Source organism: Copidosoma floridanum, unplaced genomic scaffold, assembly GCF_036245765.1.
Source record: "Copidosoma floridanum isolate Cflo_tuat_1 unplaced genomic scaffold, Cflo_Japanese_pri ptg000012l, whole genome shotgun sequence".
NCBI classification, from domain to species: domain Eukaryota; kingdom Metazoa; phylum Arthropoda; class Insecta; order Hymenoptera; family Encyrtidae; genus Copidosoma; species Copidosoma floridanum.
The window spans coordinates 6,279,259-6,292,553 of NW_028321889.1; the positions used below are offsets into that span (position 1 = coordinate 6,279,259).

At 40.9% G+C, this 13,295-nt stretch overlaps 1 protein-coding gene across 1 annotated transcript in view; it reads left to right on the plus strand.

Annotated features, from left to right (window-relative positions):
* The first annotated feature begins 506 nt into the window (after nt 1-506).
* The window catches only part of Unc-115a (actin binding LIM protein Uncoordinated 115a), a 36,351-nt gene continuing 23,562 nt past the window's right edge, over nt 507-13,295 (plus strand). Inside the window, exon 1 of the mRNA XM_089590616.1 lies at nt 507-1,255. Coding sequence (XP_089446742.1) covers nt 1,252-1,255 — 4 coding nt within the window. The 5' untranslated portion in view covers nt 507-1,251. The remainder of the gene's footprint in view (nt 1,256-13,295) is intronic.

Sequence of the window (13,295 nt, forward strand, 5' to 3'; positions counted from 1 at the left end):
TTTTTTTTTTTCTTAACTTTCTTAGTGCAACAATCCGAATACAGCGAATAAAATACAAACAAATCACGAGTCAAGAGTTGAAACAAAGTGCTTAATAACTGGTAAAATTAAATTTAAAGACAAGACAACGCACTGTTAAACATGGTGAATTATTATTACTAAAAAAAAAAAGGTATTTCGTAGCTTGGATTTACTTGAAAAGAAAAAAAAAAAAGGTCTTGTAAAAAATATGTACAAGTTGCATCTCGTAGCTCTTTGCGTTGTATCGAGAGTATGACGAGCACATGTATAGAAATGAGGCTAATAAAACGCAGTGTAGAACAAATTAATAAAAATTATCGTCGATTTCTCTCTTTCATTTCATCCTCATTGAAATTTACGCGCCCCCCCTTGCAGCAGCCAATCAAAATTTACACCTTCCGGTGTAGCAGTCCATCCCTCGCTGTACCGGAGTAGTGCTACAATAGCAGCAGCACCAGAAAAGAGCAGAAGTCCGCTCTCGGCGCCTCGAGCTCGTCGTCTCGTTTATACAACGCTCCAGAGACGAATCCTATATATATATTCTAATCTCAGTTTCCTCCCCCCGGCGTCTTTAAATTTAATGCCCCCGTGAGTCCGTGACACGCAATAAGTATGCAGTGATGAAAGATAAAGCGCGAGTGGAGTAAAAAAAGATAGTGCACAACAATAGGCCCTGCGCGCGTGTGTGAGGGTGCAAATCCGTTAGATGCTCCGGGAGGCGGGAACACTCGCGAGGACGACGACGACCATCGGGCGGGAGAGTGTCCTCGGCTTTCCGCGACTGTTCTCTGTGATAAACGGAGTCGCCGAAGGCAAAGGCACAAAGGAAACTGCGACCGGCTAAAGACCCGCGCGTGGGTGTGCATGTTAATGTGTATATATCTATAGAAGAGGAGTAGGTGAAAGATGATGATGATGATGGTCTGCTACTGCGGTTACGGCAAAAAGGATTGAGGCTGGGTGTACTGTTTTTTCGGCTCCGTGTGTAACTGTGAGAAATACATCGACAGCTACAACAAATAATACCCTCTGAAGCCTCGCTTGGGGTGAAAAAGCGTTGAAAAGAGTATATATTATATAGGTGCATAGGGACCAGGACAGAGAAGGAGGAGAAGGTCCTTTGGTCTGGTTCATCGTCGTCGTGCTCCATCGACCTCCTCCTGAAGTTTTTATTCTCCCTGTGGCTGCTCTAGTCTGCTGCACCCAGTGTGCGCGAAACGTCCGAGCAACATGGGTAAGTCTAACTCGTCCTGCATAGGTATATATTCTACTTGTACCTTTACGAACCTACACTTGCTTATTAATGTAGTAAGGATTTACCAATCCGATTGTGTTTTTTCTTCTTCTTTCATTGGGATATGTATGTAAGTACATGTAGGGAGTGAAGAGAGGAAGGTAATAATAAATAAGTACAGTTGGGTATATATTATACACCCCTCGATCGAAGGCAGCGTGCTTATAAATAATTGAGCGGAGAGCAAGGGACTGTTGTGTGCGCGCACGGCGAAGAAGACGACTCCGATAAAACGCCGCCTCGTCGTCTCGCTCCCTTTTTTTTTAATGTGTGTATACACATGCGATAACTTACGCCCACGCGCTAGATACACGCATACCTATATGCGTGCAAACTAGCAATAAGTGTGTGGTTGCTCGATAGTGAATTGCGTGTGAAAGAAAACAAAACAAAAAAAAAAAAAAAAGGAACGAGAGGATAGAGAAAAGGAGCGGAAGATAAGGGCTCGTGGGTGTGTGTATTTTACGTGCTCTAGGAGGCGCCGGCGAGCCGATGTTTTTTCACGACGTTGGCGGCCTAGCCCTCCTCGCTCTTCCTCCTTGCACACACAGAGATAGATGGATGCCGCGCTCCTCTATAGCTATAATTAGACAAGAGAGAAGAGATATGTGTGTGTGTGTGTGCAGGCACAAGTCGAGGAACTTGAAGACGAGGAAGAGCGCTTGTTTACCTTGGCCGGGGATGAGCGCGACTTAGGGGCCTTTTTGGAGATGCTAATGAGATGCTGGCACTCTCTCCCTTTTACACTTTTCTTTTTTAATTGACGAGCTGTTGTTGCTACTGTTTATGCTTGCTAATGAAAACTTTAGAGGCTGAAGGATCGTGATTAGTGCGATGATGAGGGAGGACTAAAGTGGAGCAGAGAGGCTTGAATCGCATTGTTTGAAAATTGTATGTACGAGTGATGATAAAGTTGATCGATTGGTGCGGATGGTTAGTTTTATCTTGTAAAAACTGTATTTTTCCCAACAAAACATGAGGGATGTATGGACCCATGCGTTTGTACATCAGTTCATATTTCTGTAGAGCCATGATTGGTAACAACGTTCATTTTAAATGAACATTTATACTAAGTGGATTTGTATGATGGAAAAAAAAAGAAGAAGAAAATCTTCTCTGATGATTGATCAAAACTTTTAATATTCCTAAGAGCTGCTTGAAAGAAAAAAGAAAAAGGGCCACCACTCGACAAACACAAGATCTTGTTACACGGTGCATCGGGGGGGGGGGCGCAGCAAAGAGCCATTAGTCACTAGAATTAATGAACGCATCTTGAGATTAAATACCAAGCATCGTAAAATTAATCAATATTAGTCGTATGTACTAAAAAATATGAATCCTCCGTATCAACAGTTCCAGTAAAGTCCATCTAATTATCTGCTATATATGTGTAAGCATTACAGCACAAGCAGCCCCTTTCTCACTCACTTTCTCTCCTCCTATTTGCTTATTATTTTTCAACTCTCGCTGATAAGTACAGTGCAGTTAGCGCACTCGTTTTTTAGCTTATCTCCCGTACATATATTCTAATTACAAAATCCGTAGGTATATACATCTCTATAGATTTATTCTTTCAAATATGCAGTAAAAAAACTACCTACCACTCAACGCACAAGTATCCAAAGTGCCCCCCTCCCCGCTCCAATTTATTAATGACATTCAGCCCTGTTAAACCTACCTACACAACATTAATTACCATAAAAACACGTGACATAGAGAGAGAGAGAGAGAGAACAACTGCAGAAAGAGCGAGGAGGAGGAGCTTGCTTCTCGCATAGTTTGTGTATACATATAATTAAACAAAGAAAGCTAAGAGCAAGAACAATCTTATACGTATGCACCTCTTATGCTCTCTCTCTCTCTCTGTTGGCTGGCTAAAAATAGCCGTACACATATATATATATATATAGAGAGAGAGAGCGCACGTACACATTAACTTGCATCGAAGAATTGTTTTTATCGGTGCAGCAATCGGAGGAGAGAGAGAAACAAGCGAGAGGAGATAGCCCGAGTTGTTTCTTCAACTTCTTTTCTTGTTTCTAGCTTTATATATGTGTATTGGTGTATATAATTCTTCTTCTTTCTCCTCCTCCATGCCCCTACACACACACACTCTTCAAAGACTCGACTCGGTTTCGATTTCACGTTTCACGAGGCGATGTGCCTATATTATACTCTCTCTGTCTCTCTCGAGATGTTATATTAAAATTATACATATATACGTAAAAAAAAAGAAAAAAAGCGAGAGTAGTCTTCCTCTTCTACACATACACTTTGCTCCTCCTCCTCTTCTCTCCCCCCGACCATCGCGCCCTTAGAGTACAAAATTATCTTTCTAAAAGCGTGCAAGACAGAGAGAGGGGGGGGGGGGCGAAGAGCTGCTGCACACGTGTGCAGTGCCCTTATATATTTATACGGAATACATTCCGATGCGCCTGTAATGGGGTGATGTAAGATCACGGGAGCCGGGGAGAGCGATATTATGCGGGAAATTTGTCTTTGCCGTTTTTCGGCGGCCCCATCACTGTCGCTCTGATACGCGGATTTCGGGAAAAATAAAAAAAAATAAATAAATAAAAAGAAAATTATTGGGCTCTGCTCCGCCAAGTTTTTATTACCCGGCAAAAATGGGAGGCCTGCATGGGTGGTGTGCTTATTAGCGAGCAGCGGAGGAAAGCGTTTGATGGCGTATTGTTGTTGGATAACACGGAAGGGCACCCTCCTTCAGAGGTTGAAATTGAAGATGATGATAAAAAATTTGTTTTTTCTCTTTCCACACAAAGACTCAATGGTATACACGAGTCCGTATACGAGCTAATGATAATATCAATCTGTAAACTTGTTGTTCTTGGTCGCTATATGTACACTCTCTCTCTCTCTCTCTCGTATAGATAAGCCGATTCTTAGTTGCAATGTACCATAAGTATTATAAGTGCGCCGTGAGGTAATGCGTTTGAAAAATATTTCCACCCCCTGAACGTCGAATGTTTAATGGAGCAAAATTTACCTGTATTTGAAACAAATGGGGAGGGGTAGGGAGGAGAAAAAAAATAAACTCAATCATCTCCGGAAAAACCGGTGGAGAATGCGATGGGGGGCCGAGACGTGCCGGAGAGGAATGCACCGCCGAGAGGAGGCCGAGAGACAAAAGCCACTGTTGCTCTCCATTGGCTTATATTTTCCCACAACCGCGAAGTATGTATATGTATTTCCGAAAACGAGATGAGCTCTGTATACCTTACAATGTATAATATATATATGTACAAAACCAAAGAAAAAAAAAAAAAAAAAAGTAGTAGCCGAAACCTTTCGCGTCTCGTTTCGTATATGTATAAGGTGCATCCACGAGAGTGGAGAAGAAGGAGAGAGCCATTTGAGCGTGACCCGCATTTTACTGCCGCGCCGCAGCTGGCTGATGGTAGTAATAGGACTGCGGTACAACGCGACTCGTCTCCTACTCGGGCCAATGCACCGCGGCATCCGTAATATGGTATATAAGTACCAGCTGAGCCTTTGCTTTGCTTAAATATAGAAGCGCCGCGGTTGATGCTTCCAAAGTTCGATATATATATTTCAGATGTACGCGCGCTCGTTGGTCATTACGATTAATCATTTGAATGTAATTACGATGGAGCTCCACTATTGGTGATTGAAGGGATTCTTTTCTTTTCTTTTTTTTATATAGTGGGCAATAGGAGAGAGCACGTGTACAAAGTGGAGAGCTATTGAACTCGTCTCACGAAACGGGATGTATCACGGCAAAAGGGCAACGGCCGAGAAGAGTTTAGGATAATGACGACGCTTACTTGAAATAAAAGAGTGAAGGGAAAAAATTCAATGAGAGAGAGAGCGTTTAAGCCGAGCACGTGTGCTGGTGTCTTTTTTGCCGTTCTCTTTTTTTTTTTTTTTTTTTGCACCCAGTAAATACTCACCTGTGGGAATGGAAAAAATATTTTATCTCTTTAGGTGGAACGATGGCCTCGTTTGTTGTTACGAGATTACATATCGAGTCCGGGCATTGTATAGCGCACGACAGGAAGAAGAGGGGCTGTATGTGGTGTAAATTGTGTGGCGTTGGCCTCTGACCGAAGATAATAAGTCATCTCCGATTCGCCAATCGGAGGCGTTAGAATTGTCAATATGTAATAGGGAAAAAATCTATGATTTTTGATTTTTTTCTTTTTCCCCCCAGTGGTACTTGGAAATCTTGACATTTTTGTACGTAGCACCAACAACATTATGGTGTTTTACAAGGATTCGTCTAACCTTTTCTGGGTCTTATTATATGAAGGGCATTTTTGTACATACGTATATAACTCTCTCTTTCTCAGCTCGACGGCCTCTCTCCTGTTTCCGCTCCTCGACGAGCTGGCCAAAATTTTTACATATATATATATACACAGTGGAGGCAGTTTAATTTGTTGAGCGGGAAGCTTAAAACTGACCAATAAAAGAGGTTTTGGCTCTGTTCGGAAATGATGCGTTGGTTAAGTATTAAGTTGGTACCTACCCCCACCCTGGCTTAACTAACTGACCGTGCGTTCGCACATGTAAACAATAGTTAATCAGCTGATCACGTTTTGGCGCACTTTCAGCGCTTTCAAGTCCTCTTTTTAACCTTAAAAGCGCTTAAAGTGACCCCCACTCCCCCAGCCCAAGAAAGTATTAGAAAAAAAAAAAAAAAATACAGTTAGAAAGAACAAAAAATGCACCCTCTGATTACACAGTTTGTTTAAATTGAACCCTCATAAATTTTGTAGAAAAAAATTATTAACAGTTGCCAAGTTGTCTTGTTTTAAACCTCCGATATCTTTGGAAAACACTTCTTTTTCGATACAACGTTGGATTATAAAAAATGAACCTTTTCTGATTTAAATTGAGCTTATCTTACATTTGCAAATATTAGCTTAGTTTTTTTATTAACAATTAATACATAATTCTGGTCTAAAAGCTAACCTCATCTCTATCATGTATATCAACTGCACACAAGCCCCCAGAGCGCATGCGCAGTTGATATACATGATAGAGTCGATAGAGATGAGGTTAGCTTTTAGACCAGAATTATGTATTAATTGTTAATAAAAAAACTAAGCTAATATTTGCAAATGTAAGATAAGCTCAATTTAAATCAGAAAAGGTTCATTTTTTATAATCCAACGTTGTATCGAAAAAGAAGTGTTTTCCAAAGATATCGGAGGTTTAAAACAAAACAACTTGGCAACTGTTAATAATTTTTTTCTACAAAATTTATGAGGGTTCAATTTAAACAAACTGTGTAATCAGAGGGTGCATTTTTTGTTCTTTCTAACTGAATTTTTTTTTTTTCTTTTTAATACTTTCTTGGGCTGGGGGAGAGGGGGTCTTAAAGTGCGCCAAAACGTGATCAGCTGATTAACTATTGTTTACATGTGCGAACGCACGGTCAGTTAGTTAAGCCAGGGTGGGGGTAGGTACCAACCAAAAACTTAACCAACGTATCATTTCCGAACAGAGCCTTTATATGATCGAATCAGCCACTGGGAATTAAATGTTTGAATTTCCCGCTCAACGAATTAAACGGCCTCCACTTGTACCATTGCAAAATGCTTGTGTCATATGCTGACGAATGCATTTTTTGATGAATAAGGAAATCAATCCATGTTGGAACCAAATGATACTTTTTTGCGTCCCGTTGTTTGAGGGAAAAACATTTATTCAGTTTCGTATATACAACGATAAAATATTTATATCGTACGAACCATCTGTTTGTTAAACACTTTGACGTTTTAAAACAAACTTGAATCTATAGTGAGATATATTTTCACGTTTTGTTTTCTTTCAAAATCCACACATCAAAGAGTAATTGTCCATTACTTATACATCCATGTGTGGAAAACGAGATAATTAAATTTATAGGTAAATAACGTCAATAATCGTCTCGACGAAGCACATACAACGTTTTCATATACGGGTACGTGATGGATTTATGATGTCTAACGAACGATGAAATTCCTGCACTTAATCGTATAGTAACGGTATATATATCTCAGCTCCTACGTGTATATACATACCTTATAATATGTGTACCCATATGCAAGCAGTGGATAGAAGAAATACATCAACCATGTAACGTATAGCTGCATGCTCTTGTTGCTTCCACTGATGATAACTTTACGAAAATGGTCATCTTATTAGTATACCCTCCACGCGTGTGACGCGATGGTGATTCACAATCTACGAGTCGTCTTCATTCACATAATAACCCTTTTCATTAGGAATGCAACCGACGACGAGTCATTGAGGATGTCGTAACGCCTTCTTATCTCTCCCTTTTTCCTTTTCTCCTGTAGTGCCGATGACCTCAAAAGTCCACACATTTCATAATCGCGTTTGTCTCGTGTATATATACACATTGCTAAACGTAAGACGTATATTATCGGATATAAGATCACTTGCCAATTAAAATTTAAAATCTTATCAGATACACAAACACTGCAGTATATTTGCTATATTCCCAATAAAAATACAGCCACAGTGGAAACAAGAGTATAGAGTCTTACTGTGGCTATTTGCTGGGACGATTCAAAATTTATAAAAACAAAAATGGCCCAACGTATCATCAGTTACAAGTGTATAGCCACCATTTTTTTCAAAGCAGTAAGGAAAAGTGATAACTTTTTTCCAAATAAGTTATAGGTGCGTATATATAAGCTTATAATATGGAGTAGTAACCCATTTTCGGACCGTTTTTGACTTGACCATAGTGGTGGGGCCATTTATCTTACACTGCATCAATCAGAACACAAAGCCTTGAAACGTGCTTCTATTTCACCTATCTTTAAAAGGCTCTGTAAACTCCGTATGTATATTCCAGCCTCCAGTACAAACACTCTTTTTTACTCTCTTTAGCCGAAGGTGCTTGAAAACACATCGCCCCTAGAAAAAAAGGAGGCGACAGTAAGTGTACAGATTGTGCTTTTTGCGGGCCATAGACCAAGAGAAGCGGAAACGTCACGTCTCGAGGCGTGGAAAAACGTCCCTCGCCGCTAAGAAAGTTACGACTCGCGGTGTCGTTGCGGCAGGCCTTTGACCCTCTCCTCGTCCAAATGCAAACTGCGCGAATGAGTAGGTACTTACTTGTGAAACATTTACAACGCAGATGCGAGCCAAATTGGAAATGACGCGGCTGAAGGGGGCTTTTTTTTCCTTCGTGTTTGCAGCGCGTTATATAATTGGGCTCTAATTTCAACGTCGCGGGCGCGTAAAATTAAATTAAATACCTTTGGATCGTTAAAATTTACAGTTTGATCCGTTTTTTTTTTTTCCAGGTTGTGGGCATAACTTTTAGGGACCATTAAACAGAGGCGGTACATGCAAGCAATGTTGAAAAAAAATATGTATATTTATATATTTACCGGCAGAGATGCGTTTGTTGGGAGTAAAATTTTACCACAGTGAAATTCCCTCGAGCCAATTTCGCGAAAATCAACGCCGCGCATAAATGGAAGATTTATCGTTTTGGTCTCTCTCTCTCTCTCTCTCTCTGCTCACATGTAAATCACTTGGATACATGACGCGACGAGTAATTACGAGTTTTACACAGGATGCAGAGTCGCTCTCGAGAAAATTGTATCCAAAAGAAAAAGGCACCCCGAGTTTCCCCGGCCAATCAACTCCCAAGCCGTACCACGCGTCGTCCGTCCCTCTTCGGTCAATCTCAAGCTCATCGAGACCAACAATTTAGCCGATCAGGCCTAAATGTATATAAATCACAGCTCCCCTCCCTTCCCCTTAAATGTAGCATCAATCCGTGGGAATGATGCTCGCACACGTGCACAAGTTAAAAAAATTAAGCTGTACAGACGTCAGATCCACACACTTTGGGGTCGACGACTGCGGCTATACCAAGTGGCAGTGCGCCAGGGAGGTTCGTTCGATTTTGCGCATCGATCCCCCCCCCCCTCCCTGGAATTGTACGCTGCAATCGCATCTTCCCCTCCCTCCATGTAGCTACTACCCCCTCGGTCAGACTATACATATATATACCGCACGAGGGGGACCATTTAACTTCATTGACCTCGCGCTTCTATATTTTGATGCATGGGCTAGCTCGCTTTTACGTGCGAGGGGGTGGCTGTATAAAAGTCGTCGCGACTACCGATCGATATTTTGTCGATGGATGATGCAAGCGAATGTCAAACTATATGTCCAACGGATAAAACTTTGTTCGCATTTACATCCAAAAGTGAGAGCATAAAATATACACATCCTGCGAAAAATGAGCTATTAATTAATTGGGCTAGGTAGGTAAAATCTGTTGGCTTTTATAATTATATACGTCTCGGCGATGGTGGAGGTGCACTTTTTTTTCGGGGGAGTATTTGTTATACTAACTGCAGCGCGTTGTAAAATTTTGGAGTACTCCTTGTCTCGAAAGGGAAACGGCCACGAAAACAACGGTGAGTATGAGTGTCGCCTGACTCCCTGAGTCCCTCCCCCCCTCGAGTTATATGGTTCCGTGTTTGCGAGAATAGTTCGGGGAAGTCGTACATTACGCTATTAATGGGATCTAAATGCGGACGACGTCAAAGGAACTGGATTTAGAAATTGGTGATTTATCCCTTGTTCTTCTTCTATACTTGTTGTTGCACGTTTTTTTTTTTTTTTTTTTTTTTTTTTTTGTTCCGTTGCCGTTTTTATTATTATTATTTGCGAATGATTCGTCAATCGAATGTAATCTACTCGTGGATCGATGATGAATTTGATCGGTGTCTTCGAAGGGTGTACATGTATACATATATGGTAATGAACGATGTACCACTGATTGAATAATCGTCCAATTTATTTGCACGATTCCGATTAAGTCCCCCCCCCACGGGTGCACGGGCTCATTGAATGAATTCCGAGTGCCGATATGTCATTGTTACTTTGCTCTGGACTCATCCCTCGCTCCCTCTCGGGGCTTAAATGACAATGATAATGGACTCGAGTTTTTATGGGTGTGTTTGTTTGTTTGTGTGACACAGTTTTTTTTTTTTTTTTTTTTTCATCGTATAATGAAATGAGATCGACATCCATCGTGTGTGTATCGTATACGACGATCGAGCTATCTCAAGTTTTCGTGATTTGATGTTTAGTACAGGTGGCTGAGAATGATAATTTTTATTAAATTTTAGCTTGGAATAATGCATTTTTTTTTTTTTTTTTTTTTACTAGAACAAAGTAATAATGCGCAAATGTGCCCTTGGCAGTTTTTTTTTCAACGACAAACCAAGTTGCGCAAAAATTATAGTTGAAAACTGTATGTATTTTTAATTTAAAAAAAAATATGGAAGAAAAAAAAACATCCTCTTCTAGAGACAAAAATCCCCGAGTCTCCGTGGTAGCTCGGAATGAAGAAATGTTTTTTTTAATCCACCCGCGCAAAGAATTCCTGACGTTTTCTTGTGAACGTGTCCCGTTGACGCCCTTCTAAATATATACCCACACACCTATACACTCGAAAATAAAAAGAAAAGAAATTGGATTCCAAGTAAAAAAAATATTGAAAAAAAAAAAAACAGCATGAATACAAAAAAAAAAAAAAAAAAAAAGAAGAACCAGTGCTCGCGACTCTATTAAAAGCTGTCCCTACGCGGATAATCCGAGAACAGGTGCAAGCTCCTTTATTTTTATTTTACAGAGAGGAAGCTTGTATGAGTGTGCGCACCTCGGGTGTATAGGTATACACTTGCGCGCACCAACAGAGACATAAAGCTCCCGACAAAGAAGAAGAAGAAGAAGCTCATACACATGAGAGGCACGGGGGGAGGGGGGGGAGTACGCGTCGCGTGATATGTTTATAAGCTCGAGCCGCTGTGCGCCGGGTTACGTAAGCTCACTCGCGGATGGCAATGCTTATGGAGCGGAAGAGTGTCATCGAACGCTCCATCCGCCCACGCGACCATGTGTATATTATATACCACGCACTAGAGAGAGGGTTATAATGTGGTATAGTTGAATGAGAGAAGGAGCAGTGACACATGCAAATTTATTTTTCCACAGGTACACGGCAGTGGGTGGTTTTCCCACATCTGTAGTAGGTGAATGTACATGCACGATGACACTTTGCACGAGCACGAAATCACCTTTTTTTTTGTCGCCGACTGATTTACGTTATTTTTTTTTTTTTTGCACTGCACGCATTTAAATGGATATTTAAATTTAGTTGTGAGTCGTTCTGATCAACAAATTGAATTACATTTACAGATGATCAAATTTATTTCAGCTTTATAGCAACTCTATATGTATATACGCGTTAAGCAACAATCGCGTTTATTTTCTTTGAAATAGTATACAATATACATTCGGTAAAAATGTGGTTAACAAAACGATAAAAATGTGTAATATTTGACGCATCAAATAAAAGTTTCGTTCTCTTTAACTTGAGCGTGTGTCGTTTCAAACCAAAGTACAAAGGTCATTGTCACACAGCACACACGTATATATATCCAGATTCTAAGCTTTATCAAGCGCGCGCGTGTGCTCTCAAAATGAGAGACCCAACCTACTTGCTCTCCTTCTTTTTTTTTTTTCTTTTTTCTTTTTTTTTGCAAACGCCGTCGCGCGTGTGTACAAAAAAAATATATAGCTCTGGTTTTTTTCAGTAGGTACGAAAAATCTCGTCGTTTCTTCTCTTTCTCTCTTTCTCTCTCTGGCTGTAGCGACAAGCAACGCGAGATAAACCTGGCGTCGCGCTTACCTATATATATATTTGTTTTTTGCGCAAACATATCTTTCTCCCCCGCTTCGACCTTATCTCCGATATAAAATTAATACCTGGACGGGCGCGTGCCTCCCTGTCTTTTTATCGCACAACGTTATCGTTTCGCTACGCACACTCTCTCATAAAAAATCCATCTCCTTTCTTTTTTTTTTTTTCCCCTCGATGATGCACCAACAGAAAGTTTAGTCGTTTTTTTGTTGTTTCGTGGTTTTTTCTTTCGCGGGACGATTAACGACGCAGAAGAGCGCGTGCGAGGGAGCTATTCGAGCGGAAAAAGGCGCCCATGGAGAAACAAGGCACGGGAGGATCGATTCTTGGTGTACAAAAGGTATTACCTGCACAGACTCGCGGTGCGATAGCCCGTGACTTGTGGTTTGACTTTTATGTATACGTTCGCGGAGTACATAATATGCATCTGCGTTGGGTTTTATACGACGAGGCTTTGGATTTAAGAAATGGAAAAAAAAAAAAAACGCTTGAGTCTGAATTTCAGGAAAAACGTAGACGTGTTATTTTTTTTTTGTCCCCCGTTGCCTTGACTGTAACGTCGTAATAAACACACGTTTCCCGGTCACACGAGCTCTGGTTGCACGTCTAATTATCAGCACGATCTCTTGAAAAAAGCATGTACGTGTAATTATGACCTCCGCCAACGAGCGACAGACTATAGTACACACTACTTCCACACAGACGTGTATAGCGATGCCGTACTAAAAAAAAAAAAAAAAAAAAAGAAAAATTCCGTTTCAGCTCAAAATATTATTGCGTAAACCACCTCTTGTATACTATTTTGGCGTTTGAAGGAAAAAAGCAACTTCCGATAGTCCGAAAGATCGGAAAATCGGTACACATATCGCGCCTTTGTTTGGAGCCCGGCCCTTCTCTCGGTCTGCTGGTTGCTCTGGCAAACAACGACGATCAAGGTTGCGCTCCGTTATACGCGCGAGAAAAATAAAGACGAGCTGCCGACAGCACCGGTGTGGACACACATACGTATTGTACGGAGTACAGGAACTTTTGACGGTGAAAAAAAAACTCACGCGATACGGGGCGCGATGGACAACAAAACACGTCACACGTTGGCGCGTTGCCTTGATCTTTTCTGTTTGGCGCGAACGCTCATCGTAATCCTTGATCGCAAGGATAAACATTCAATGAAAATTAATAAAGAATAAGGTACATTTTCATGGAAATGTATCATTTTGTAATAAAAATATACGTATAACGACTCGCCGA